The 12463-nt window shown below is 40.7% G+C and overlaps 1 protein-coding gene across 1 annotated transcript; it reads left to right on the top strand.

The window, feature by feature from the left end:
• The first annotated feature begins 1109 nt into the window (after positions 1 to 1109).
• Positions 1110 to 2469, top strand: LOC126624455 (protein transport protein Sec24-like At4g32640). The gene is made up of 5 exons (XM_050293516.1): positions 1110 to 1264; positions 1417 to 1488; positions 1625 to 1714; positions 1955 to 2049; positions 2178 to 2469. The coding sequence occupies exons 1-4, from the start codon at positions 1196 to 1198 to the stop codon at positions 2027 to 2029; spliced, it is 306 nt and encodes a 101-aa protein (XP_050149473.1). The 5' UTR covers positions 1110 to 1195; the 3' UTR covers positions 2030 to 2049; positions 2178 to 2469.
• Positions 2470 to 12463: the final 9994 nt, after the last annotated feature.

Raw genomic sequence — 12463 nt, forward strand, 5'->3', positions numbered from 1 at the left:
GCTTACTGAGAATATTTAGGAATACCATATTTTATCGAACTTATGTTCTTTGTAGTATATATGATGGATGACTATATAGTGCTTATGAACATGTTTTTACACTTCTTTATAGTATATATGATGGATGACTATATGCTATGAAGATGTCTTTGAGATATATATATATATATATATATATTTTTTTTTATGTTGGAAAGAATATATTCAATGTTTTTGTGTGTATCTAGTGGTCATTGTTCTGCCTATGGGCGATGATACTTATATTGGCTTTGGCCGAGAGTAGGTTGGTGCCTACGGGTAATGATACTTATATTGGCTTCGACCGGGCGTAGGTGCCTAAGGGCGATGATACTCGTATATTGACTTTTATCGGGCGTAAGTTGGTGGCTTCGGCCTGGAGATGTTTATATTGGCTTTTGCCGGGCGTAGGTTGGTGGCTTCGACCGTGAGATACTATTACATGATACCACTATTTAGCACATTATACAATGTATGTTTCATGAGAAGTTTTATGGCATGCTAGGGTTTTCGGAAAACCTATTCAATATTATACTATTGAGTTTTCATAAACTTTTGGGGTTAGTATGTTGATTAACTGTTTCAATATTATATATATCAACTTGGTCTACTCATGTTTTGTTTTGCACCCTCCTCAGGACTTAGAATCGAGGTGTACAATCCCGGCGTTAAGGCACTTCCACATGGGCATCTTCGAGTCCTCTCGGTGTAGGACCTATTCTTTTATTCATTCAATTTTATATTCTTCCCTTACTTGTTTTAGATTAATTGTATGCTCTGAACATGCTCCTCAATTGCATAAGCATTGTATTTAAATTTATAAGTCTTATTTATTTCTTGTTCTCATGCATTCTAATATGGTTTCGTCACCTTCGGGTGTCGGCCAGCACGTGTCTACCCTAGTGTTTGGAGAATATCAGGGTTGGGCGTGTCACAAATTCTCTCTATAAACTGAACGAAAACCTGGTATGAAAATCCCTATTCAAAGTGTAACTATTTATAGGTGGACAATTAAGATTCAGGAACAATACCCAATAATCAAAATTGGCACGAAAACACTATATAAACCCCAAAATTGCAAAGCAGCTTAATCTACGATAATAAAAAAAGAGCCGTGAGCGAGCCGACGTAGAGCGGATCAGTGTGGTTCTCAGTCAACTCCCTTCCTCTTCCCCTGATGTACCGCCAGCTTCCTTCCCCTTCCTTTTCCAGAAAATTTCCTAAGTTTTACCCGCGAATTTTACAGGTAATGAGAAACACTCAAACACTCGGTTCCACCGCCTACACTTGGCTCATCTCCTCCGTCCGATTTCTGTCCGCACCATCTGTCCGCACCGTCTGTCTGCACCTTAGACACACCCTTATGTTTTGTTTGTTTAAACTTTAACCGCATTTCAGGTGGCCCATAAATTAGTCCAACCAGCGGACAAAACTTTAAAGACAATGGCAGTTGAATTTGCTGAATATCAGGTAAACCTTTTACACTCTTTCCCATGATGATCAGTTAACATATTGATGACACTTCTAAGCTGACAGATTATTAGTGGTAATTGACAGTTAAGCATAATTTATTTCGGCCAATTTATTTTTTCATAAAATGTTCCAGGTTTGTGTCGACTTATTTATCACTACCCAGTCAGACTCATACATAGACATTGCTTCTGTCTCTGTCATACCAAGAACAACTGGAGGGCAGGTACTACTGAATTTGCTTCTATCACTTCCCATACATCTGGCATCAAATTTCAACCTGGTATCATTTTGGTTGAGGGTTTTCTCTTATGAATTTTCTAATTTTTTTGACCTTTTTGTTATTTCTAATCTACATATCCACCATCTAAAATAAATCTGTGATATCATATTTGAGAAGCATCTGCCATTTGTAACTATAGATCATTTACACATAGTCGTCTAACTGTTTGGGTTATGATTTCAGTTCTACTATTATTACCCCTTCTCAACTGTCTCTGATTCTCAAAGCTCTACAACGATAAAGGTTTTGAGGCGGTGATGCGTGTAAGATACAGCCAGGTAGGTTTCATTGAACAGCTTCATTCTCCTGTATTAGCTAATGATTGGTTATCGTTCTTTCTATAGATTATTATAGCAGGATAAGTTTTTTTTTTTTTTTTTTTTTTTTTTTTTTCTTTCAATTTCAGGGTATTCATATTCAAGAGTACCATGGAAGATTTTGCAAACGTATTCCTTGATAAGCCCACTTCGGATATTCCTCAATCCACGTCCGCACACATTCAAACGGACTCTTCCTCCTGGAGTTTGAGTTCATCTCCAACACTGAAGCGCCACAGTCCAACAGCCACACAACTCTCTCCTATCTGATATACTTTCAACTATTTGTATTTATCTCTTCAATGTACCAAACTGATCCATTGTACCCCTATATATATGAATGAATGAACACTCACTCGGTATCGAGTTGAGCTTATACAATTCGAGTCCTATATTTTCAGTTTCAAATCTCTTTTATGGTATCTCAGAGCTGAAAGTCTAACGACCAAAAGCTTCAATTTTTTTTCAATGGCGTCCAGTTCTAGTCCCTCCAACCCCACTGTTCTCTCCTCTCTTCCTAATGCTTCCAACTTTCTCACTATAAAGTTGGACCGTACCAACTATCCCTTATGGCATGCTTAGATGTTGCCCTTGCTTCGAAGCCGGAATCTGGTGTCTTTTGTCGATGGAACCAACACCTGTCCTCCTGCCTTCTTGCAGGATGATAAAGGTGCACTTACTGATGACGTTAATCCTGCCTTTGATGCATGGATTCAGCAAGATGCCATGGTGCTTTCGTGGATCAATAGTTCCGTTCATCCTACTGTTCTTGCTTCTCTCATTGGTAAGACAAGTTCATATTCTGCATGGACTTGCTTACGTGAACGGTGAATATGGCCTATGAAGGACGTGTCCCTGCTCCTCGTCTCCAAGCATATGCTGCTGCTGCACCTCCTCCAGCTTCTGCTACGTCATATGGCCCTCAGAACTGGCTCTTTGACTCTGGAGCCAATGCTCACGTCACCAATGATTTGAAACAAGTTTCCAATCCCCGCCCATACATTGGTTCTGATAATGTCCATGGAGTGGTTGATGGATCAGGTTTGCACATTTCTCACGTTGGTACTTCCTCTATTCAAACACCCCACCATTCTTTTACTCTACCTAACTCCCTACACTGCCCTAATGCCTCTACTAATGTTATCTCCATTAATCAATTTACCAAAGATAATAATTGTTCACTAACATTATATCCAACCTCCTACCGTGTCCAGGACCTTCAAACAGGGAGGACGCTTTTACAAGGCCGGAGTAGAAATGGCTTTTATCCTTTTTCAAGTTCTTTTGTGGTCAGCAATGGAGTCTTTGCATTCATTGGTGTTAGAGTGTCGGATGCCATTTGGCATTCTAGGCTAGGTCACCCAGCTTTTTCGGTTTTACGTCATTTAATTTCTTAAAATAAATTACCATTAACTGGTACTGCCAGTTATGATTTTTGTTCATCATGTCCTTTGGGCAAAAGTCATAAGTTGCCTTTCAATTTGTCTTCCTCAGTGTCATCTTTTCCTCTTGAATTAATACATTCAGATGTATGGATTTCTCCTTTTTATTCCATTAATTGTTACAAGTATTATGTTTTCTTTGTGGATGATTTTTCTCGTTATTCATGGCTCTATCCCTTAAAGTTAAAATCTGAGGTTTTTCACACCTTTGTGGCGTTTAAAAAGCAAGTTGAAAACATGTTTGACACTAGAATTAAAATTTTCCAATCTGATGGCGGCGGAGAGTTTTTCAATTCCTCTTTTAAGCAATTTTTTTTTAAACAATGGCATTCACCATCGTCTTAGTTGTCCACATCATCCTGAGCAAAATGGTCTTGCGGAGAGAAAACATCGACATATTGTCGAAACTGGTTTAACGCTACTTGTTCATGCTTTTCTTCCCCAAACTTTCTGGGATGATGCTTTTCATATCATTAATCATCTTCCAACAAAAATTTTAAATGGCATCTCTCCCTTCCAAAAATTATTTTCTAAATCGCCACAATATGATTTTCTCAAAGTCTTTGGTTGTGCTTGCTTTCCATATTTACGTCCATACACTACTCATAAACTCCAATTTCGATCCAAACAATGCATTTTCTTAGGTTACTCTTTAAATTATCAAGGTTACAAATGTTTTGATCCTTCTATAGGAAAGTTTTTCATGTCTCGTCATGTTGTATTTAATGAAAAGTGTTTTCCATATCAAGAACTTACTACTCCACTATTATCCTCCACCGCTGCCTCAGACCATGTCCTGGACATTGACCCATTTCCCTTTATCCCACCTAACCCTATCCCTCCTACTCCTACTCGTACCCCACCACATATTTTACCCTATATCCCTGCCACCTTATCCCATCCACTGCCTTCTGCTTCCAATCCTACTCCTACCTTACCTCCCTCTACTCTAAACTCTCATTCCCAAACCATCACTCCACCCCATCCCTTGAATACTGGAACAACTAACGTGTCCTCACATACTCCACACTCCACTCATGGCATGATCACGCGTGGTCAACAAGGAATTCGTAAACCTAATCCTAGATATGCTTGCATCACTGATGTTAACAGTTCTTTGGTTGAGCCCTCTTGTTTCTCATAGGCAAATAAAATTCCACAGTGGCGCCATGCCATGGCAGATGAATTCAACGCTTTACAATGCACAGGGATGTGGACTTTGGTTCCCTACAAGCCTTTAATGAATGTGTTGCCAAATAAATGGGTCTATCGTATCAAAAAGCGGTCCGATGGTTCTATTGAGCATTTCAAAGCGCGCCTTGTTGCCAACGGCTTTCATCAGCAAGAGGGAATTGACTTTGGGGAGACTTTTAGTCCTGTTGTTACTCACGCCACTATTCGGTTAGTTCTCTCCATTTCCCTTCACTTTCAGTGGCCTATTCGTCAACTTGATGTTCAAAATGCTTTTCTTCATGGGACCTTAAATGAGGAAGTTTACATGTGCCAGCCTGTGGGGTTTATTGATCCTCAATTCCCCTCTCATGTGTGCCATCTTCGAAAATCTTTATATGGCTTGAAACAAACACCCCGTGCTTGGTATCAATGTTTCTCCCACAAACTTGAAGACTTGGGATTCATATCTTCATAAGCCGACTCCTCTCTTTTTACATATTTTGATGGGTCTACCATCATTTATCTCTTAATTTATGTCAACGATATTTTAATCACGGGTAACAATGGTGCTCAGTTTTCTCAGTTCATCAAACAGCTTGGACATCAATTTGCAATGAAAGATCTTGGGCCGTTACATTACTTTTTGGGCATGGAGGTTTCACAAACGCCTTCTGCCATGTATCTCACTCAGTCCAAGTACATTATAGACCTTCTTAAGAAAACCAACATGATTAACCCCAAGCCCCTCTCCATGCCAGTCTTTAATGGTCGACGTGTGAGTTTATATGACGGTGAGCCGCTCTTAGATGGAACTACCTTCCGCAGTGTTGTTGGTGCCCTCCAATACCTTTTATTTACTCACCCTGATATTGCCTATGTTGTTAACCAAGTGTGCCAGTTCATGCACTCTCCAACTATTGCACACTGGGCTGCAGTGAAACGCATTTTGCGGTATTTAAAAGGTACTCACGATCACGCCTTAATTTACAAACCCAGCAACCTTCATCTCACCGCATTTGCTGACGCCGATTATGCCGACGATCCGGATGACTGTCGTTCCACTGGTGGCCACTGTATCTTTCTCGGGGATAATTTAATTTCTTGGAGTTCAAAAAAGCAACGTGGTGTTTCCAGATCAAGCATCGAAGCTGAGTATCGTTAACTAGCTTACACTTCTACGCATTTGTAGTGGTTTTGCAACCTTTTCCATGAATTACATTTACCGTTACCCCCACCTCGTCTCTGGTGTGACAATATCAGTGCAATCGCAGTTGCTTCGAATCCTGTTTATCAAGCTAGAATGCGCCATGTTGAGGTAGATTATCATTATATTCGGGAGAAAGTCATTCGCAAAGAAATAGAGGTTGGTTATGTCGCTAGCACAGATCAACTTGCAGATTTCCTAACCAAAGGTTTATCACCTCTCCGTTTCAATTTCCTCATTTCCAAGCTGCCAGTTCGTCAATGTCCTGTCAGCTTGCGGGGGCGTGATAAGCCCACTTCGAATATTCCTCAATCCACGTCCGCACACATTCAAACGAACTCTTCCTCCTGGAGTTTGAGTTCATCTCCAACACTGAAGCGCCACAGTCCAACAGCCACACAACTCTCTCCTATCTGATATACTTTCAACTATTTGTATTTATCTCTTCAATGTACCAAATCGATCCATTGTACTCCTATATATATGAATGAATGAACACTCACTCGGTATCGAGTTGAGCTTATACAATTCGAGTCCTATATTTTCAGTTTCAAATCTCTTTTATTCCTACAGATGTTGACTTGCCTGGGGTTTGTACATATTCTACAAAATTCGTTACTAGCAACACATAAAACTATTTTTTCTTACTTATCATATATCTTCCATGGAAGTTAAAATCTCCCCAACCCCTGGTTCTGTTGACCGACAGTGACAGTAAAATCAAGATTATTCAATCTAAAAGAAAATTAATCTTGCTGCATAATCATAGCTTCTTTGTCTGATTTTCAGTTTTTTGGTTTTCATTTTCCTCAGTCTCTCTTTATATAACTCCTTCATTTTCTTTTTTCCTTATACCTTGAAAAGAGTGACAGTGGCTCTTATAGTGTTAAATCCTATAACAACCCGATTAGTTATCGTATTGACCCGAAACCCGTTATTTTCGTATCGTTTACGTATCGTATTTATGGGTTGTGTGAGAAATTGTCAGGTCTAAGGAAAAGCATTCCTCTTCCATTGTGGAAATATATTGCACATAATCATCACTTAGCTTCTTAGAGATTTTGTACATATATTGATACATGGTCGTGTTCCTTTTTTAGCATTAATCAAAAGTATGGGGCTACGAACTGATGGAAATTTATATGAGCGGTCCTTCTGGAGCAATCATGTTTCTTCCCCTTCTGTTCCTTCAGTAGTTCCATTGGTGTACCCTAGAATGATGGGCTATTCATGACCTCGAATGAAAATGTTGGAAGCTAACCAACTCCTGGAGTTGAGGGATCGAAGGCAGCAAGGAGCTCTTGAGCAAAGGGTGTTGTCTGCATCGAACAAGGAAGAAGAAGAAATGAAGGGTTGGCCTCCAACGGCTAGTTTTTGTTTAAATGTGTGAGTGACAAATATACACTCCAGATTAGATCACTTAAATTCCAATGAAGGGCTAGGATTTAATCTAGAGTAGTAAGGTGATTTAGTGTTTAAATATTGTCTAATCACCAACTCTTTTACACAAGTATGGGTGATGGAAATGTACCATACCCTTACACATTTTCTCTACTTAATGAAGTATGGCTGTTGCATTTTCTGCACATCCTTGAAGTTGAAAACCACACTCCAATATCCTCTCAATTCTTTGCCATTCTACCCTAAGAAACTGATTCAAAACAATAGCCAAAATAATCTAAACAAACAAACTTTATCATGGTATCAGAGCTCAGTTTCTGATCTGAAAACTTTCTGGGCATAATCTGTGCAAGTTAAGACTTTTGGGAGCACCAACGAAGTGTCCTCAACAACAACAACCAACAAATAATTCTGAAAATGAAGGGATCCAGCAGTAGCAGTGAGCTAAAAGCTCCAGTCTTTGATGGGGATAATTATGGTTTTTGGAGAATAAGAATGACAACCATTTTCAAATCCTATGATCTATGGGATATGGTTCAACACGGGTATGAACTACCTGAGAGGAGATCGATGCTATAGAGGAGGATCTCACAGAAACATAACTCAAAATATTGAAGCAGAATCAGATGGAGAATGCTAGAGCACTTGGAATCATTCAAGGTGCTGTCTCAGATACCATTTTCCTAAGGATAGCAAATGAAGAGACTGCAAAGGGAGCTTGGGAAGTTTTACAGCAAGAGTACAGAGGAGACATTAAAGTCAGAAAGGTAAAACTTCAGTCCCTTAGAAGAGATTTCGAGTATACAAGAATGAGGGAAAATGAGCTGTTAAAAGACTACTTCACTAGGCTGTTTGATGTTGTAAACAAGATGAAAACATATGGTGAGGAACTGCCTAATGAGAGAATTGTCCAGAAACTATTGATTAGTTTGACTAAACCCCATGATTCAATAGTGAGTGTTATTGAAGAAACCAAAGACACTACAACTCTCAGTGTGCAAGATGTGATGGCATCCTTAAGAGCTTTTGACTAAAGAGTCGAGAGGCATGCTGATTTTGCACCAAAGAAAACCTTTCAATCATTCAATGTTGGATCTGGTAGTCAAGCCAATGGAAGCAATCAGAAACCACAGTGGAAGGGCAAGAACAAGAAATGGGAAGGAAAAGGGTATCAAAACTCTAGACCTAACCAAGGCAGCAGCATTAATGCAGGTCCAAAAACCAAACAACAATGCAAACATTGTGACAAATTTCATCTTGGAGAGTGTTGGTTCAAAGACAAGCCTAGGTGCCACAAATACAACAGGTTTGGGCACATTATGAAGGACTGCAGATCAAAGAATGTACAGCAAGTGAACTGTGCAAACCAAGTGGAAGAAGAAGGAAAATGTGTTCTGTGCTTTCAATGCAAAAGTGGAGAAAAACAATGAAGTGTGGTACATTGATAGTGGCTGTAGCAACCACATGACTGCATATGAGTCATTACTCATTAACATTGATGCAAACTTCACTGGAAAAGTGAAAATGGGAGATGGAAACATTGTCAAGGCCACTGGAAGAGGAACTCTAGTTATCAACACCAAGAAAGGAAGAAGATGCATAAGGAAGGTGATGCTAGTGCCAGGATTGGATGAAAATCTACTTAGTGTGGGTCAAATGATGGAGCATAGGTACTTTATACTCTTTAGGGGAATTGTGGTTGAGATCTATGATGATAGATCCCTATCAAATTTGGTGACCAAAGTGGAAGTGAAAAACAGAAGTTTTCCACTTGTGTTAAAGTACTTAGAAGAAGTGGCAAGGAAAGCAAGTATGGCAGGTTATATGAAACTATGGCACAAGAGGTTTGGTCACTTAAACATGACAAGCCTAGAAAATATACAAATGTATGAAATGGTACAAGGGATACTTAAGATGGATCACTGCAATGAAACCTGTGAAGGATGTGCATTTGGGAAGCATCACAGGGATCCATTTGAAGTTGGAAAGGCTTGGAGGGCAACAAAGCCACTCGAATTGATTTACACAGATGTGTGTGGACCAATGCAAACAACAACAATGAGTGGAAACAGGTATTTCCTAACCTTCATTGATGACTACTCACGGATGTGTTGGGTGTATTTCATGAGGTTCAAGTCTGAGGTATTCACAATATTCAAAAAGTTCAAGGCAATGGTGGAATTGCAAAGTGGATACCAAATCAAAAGACTAAGAAGTGATAGGGGATGTGAGTACACCTCACATGAGTTCAATGCATTCTGTGAAAATGTGGGGTTGGAAAAGCAACTCACTGTGGCATATTCACCACAACAGAATGTGATTGCAAAAAGGAAGAATATGAGTATAGTTGAAATGGCTAAGTCTATGATGCATGAGAAGAACATGCCTTATACATTCTGGGTTGAAGCTGTGAACACCTCAGTGTACCTATTGAATAGGTGCCCTACTAAAGCACTGGACAAAAAGACACCATTCGAAGTGTTCAGTGGAAGGAAGCCCTCTGTGAAGCACCTGAGAGTGTTTGGCTCAGTGTGCTACACTCTCATCCTTCACCAACTAAGGCACAAGTTAGAGAAATCAAGTTGTTTGTACCATACTTGACAATCCCGAAACTACCGAGCATCGGTTAATGTTATACCGTCAAGGACCTAGAAGAGTTTCCCTCCAACCAGGAGGCCAATCACAGCATGACACGTGTTGACATCAGAAGCCAATCATAGCACGACATGTGTAAACATCAGAAGCCAATCACAACATGACACGTGTCAATGTCATAACAAAGCTAGAAACTCTTTTCTATAAAAAGAGATCATTCTCCACAATATTTCCTAATGTCATTTGTACTAAATCATTCACTAGTACTCATTAAAGGAGAGATTGAACCTATGTACTTGTGTAAACCCTTCACAATTAATGAGAACTCCTCTACTTCGTAGACGTAGCTAATCTGGGTGAACCACGTACATCTTGTGTTTGTTTCCCTGTCTCTATCCATTTGCATACTTATCCACACTAGTGATCGGAGCAATTTAGCGAAGGTCACAAACTTGACACTTTCTATTGTACCAAAGTCCTCACTGATTTTGTGCATCAACATTTGGCGCCGTCTGTGGGAACGACACTCATTCCCACTCTCTTCAGCTTTGTTAAGCTGGTTTCCACCATTCGTACACTCTCTTTTGACCAGGCATCCCTTTCCAACATGGGGAGCGAAGGAAGCCACAACATACAGAATGACACCCCTCTTGCACCTGGTGCGAAGCAACGAAAGAAGGGACAAAAGAAGTTTGCTCTTCAGGCTAAAGTCGATGAGCTAGAGGCTCAGAACAATAAGATAGCGATGAAGAATGAGATCCTCCAAGAGCAGTATGAGAAGGTCTTCGAGATGCTCCACGAGGCTAGATATACTAAAACACATGAGGTCATCACCCCTGTAGAAGTCAACCATCAACTGGGTGCCCCCCAACACGGAGGGTCATTTTCCCTCGACATGGGTATTTCTGTTGAGGAGCGAGCTACTCATCGAAATAGAGACCAACATGAGACTTCTCTTAACCCAACTGCTTCGACTTGAAGCAGAAGGAGTGGAGAAAGACACCTCTTTACAGAAGGAGTGGAAGAATCGAAAGTCGTCTTTCGCGACTGTCGAGACTTCCTAAAGCAACGTCGAGATAATCTCATCCATGTAAGCTCGAAAATCAATGACCCAATGGTCTCTGAAAGACTCGGTCCCCTCCCATGTCCCAGACCGGTTACCAATTTGGGGAAAAGGCAATAAGTCCTAAAGAAACACGAAGGTATAGGGAACTCAGAGATGTTCCGACAGACATACCTTGGAAGTCAGTACGACAAGTCCAGGGAAAAATCACATGCTCTTGATCAAACCTTCCTACTTCCAAGAGGAGATGAAGATTTACGAAAGAAAGCTCCAGTGGTACATGACTCCACTCAGGACCCTCTTGTCCTACAGCTCCTTAAGGAAGTAAACAAGAAGAAGGCCAAACGACAAACTGATATACCTGATTGAAACCAACCTAAGCCTGGCCCTCTTACAAGGAGGATCCTCGACACCCCTTCCAAGCAAAGACAAAACAGAAGCTTGGCTTGTAACTCTATACTGGAAATGAGGACCTAAATGAACACCTTAACCTCTTTGAGTCCATCATGGCATACCAGATGCACACCGACGAAGAGCGATGTCTTCTCTTCCCCTCCACCCTCTCTGACGGAGCTCTAAAGTGATATTGTCGTCTTTCACCTAAGATGGTAGACTCATTTAAGGAATTGAGGAAACTGTTTGTTTCTCAACAAATTTTCCAGACCGATTGCTTGCACTCTGCGGATGACTTGTACACTATTCGTCAGAAGCCAGACGAGTCATTACGTATGTATGCTGGCCGCTTCAACCATGAGTATTCCCATTGTGCCGAGGTAGACGACAAGATTGCCCTCAAAGCCTTCACGGCAGGCCTACGTGACTGTTTCTTTAAGTACATGATCAATGCTAACACTTGGAAGACTTACTCTGAGGTGATGGCGCAGACTTATAACCATGCTTCCACCGAGGCAAGGACATACCAAGAGAAACCCCTAACAACCATCCCCTATCAGCAAGTGGGAAGTGGAAGCCAGACCCACCCAAATGAGAAGACCTTAACCTTCCAAACGGCAGCGGTGCCTCCCATTGCCTTACTTAATACTTTGCCAATTCAACAGACAAATCAATCTCAGGGCAAATGGAAAGATTTCCATCCTCACCAGTCTCATTTTAGAGTTTCATGAAGATGATACCACACTTCGGTACTTAGAGTTTTGTGATTACGCAGCGGCTTGGATCTTGCAAGTCCCCAACCGAGGAGCTTCCCTCACTCGGGAACTTAGAGGAGCATTGTTTGTACCATACTTGACCAATCCTGAAACTACCGAGCACCGGTCAACATTATACCGTCAAGGACCCAGAAGAGTTTCCCTCCAACCAGGAGGCCAATCACAGCGCGACACGTGTCGACATCAGAAGCCAATCACAACACGACACTTGTCAATGTCAGAACAAAGCTAGAAACTCTCTTCTATAAAAGAAGATCATTCTCCCACAATATTTCCTAATGTCATTTATACTAAATCATTCACTAGTACTCACTAAAGGAGAGCTTGA

Source organism: Malus sylvestris, chromosome 5 (assembly GCF_916048215.2).
Source record: "Malus sylvestris chromosome 5, drMalSylv7.2, whole genome shotgun sequence".
In the NCBI taxonomy this organism is placed as follows: domain Eukaryota; kingdom Viridiplantae; phylum Streptophyta; class Magnoliopsida; order Rosales; family Rosaceae; genus Malus; species Malus sylvestris.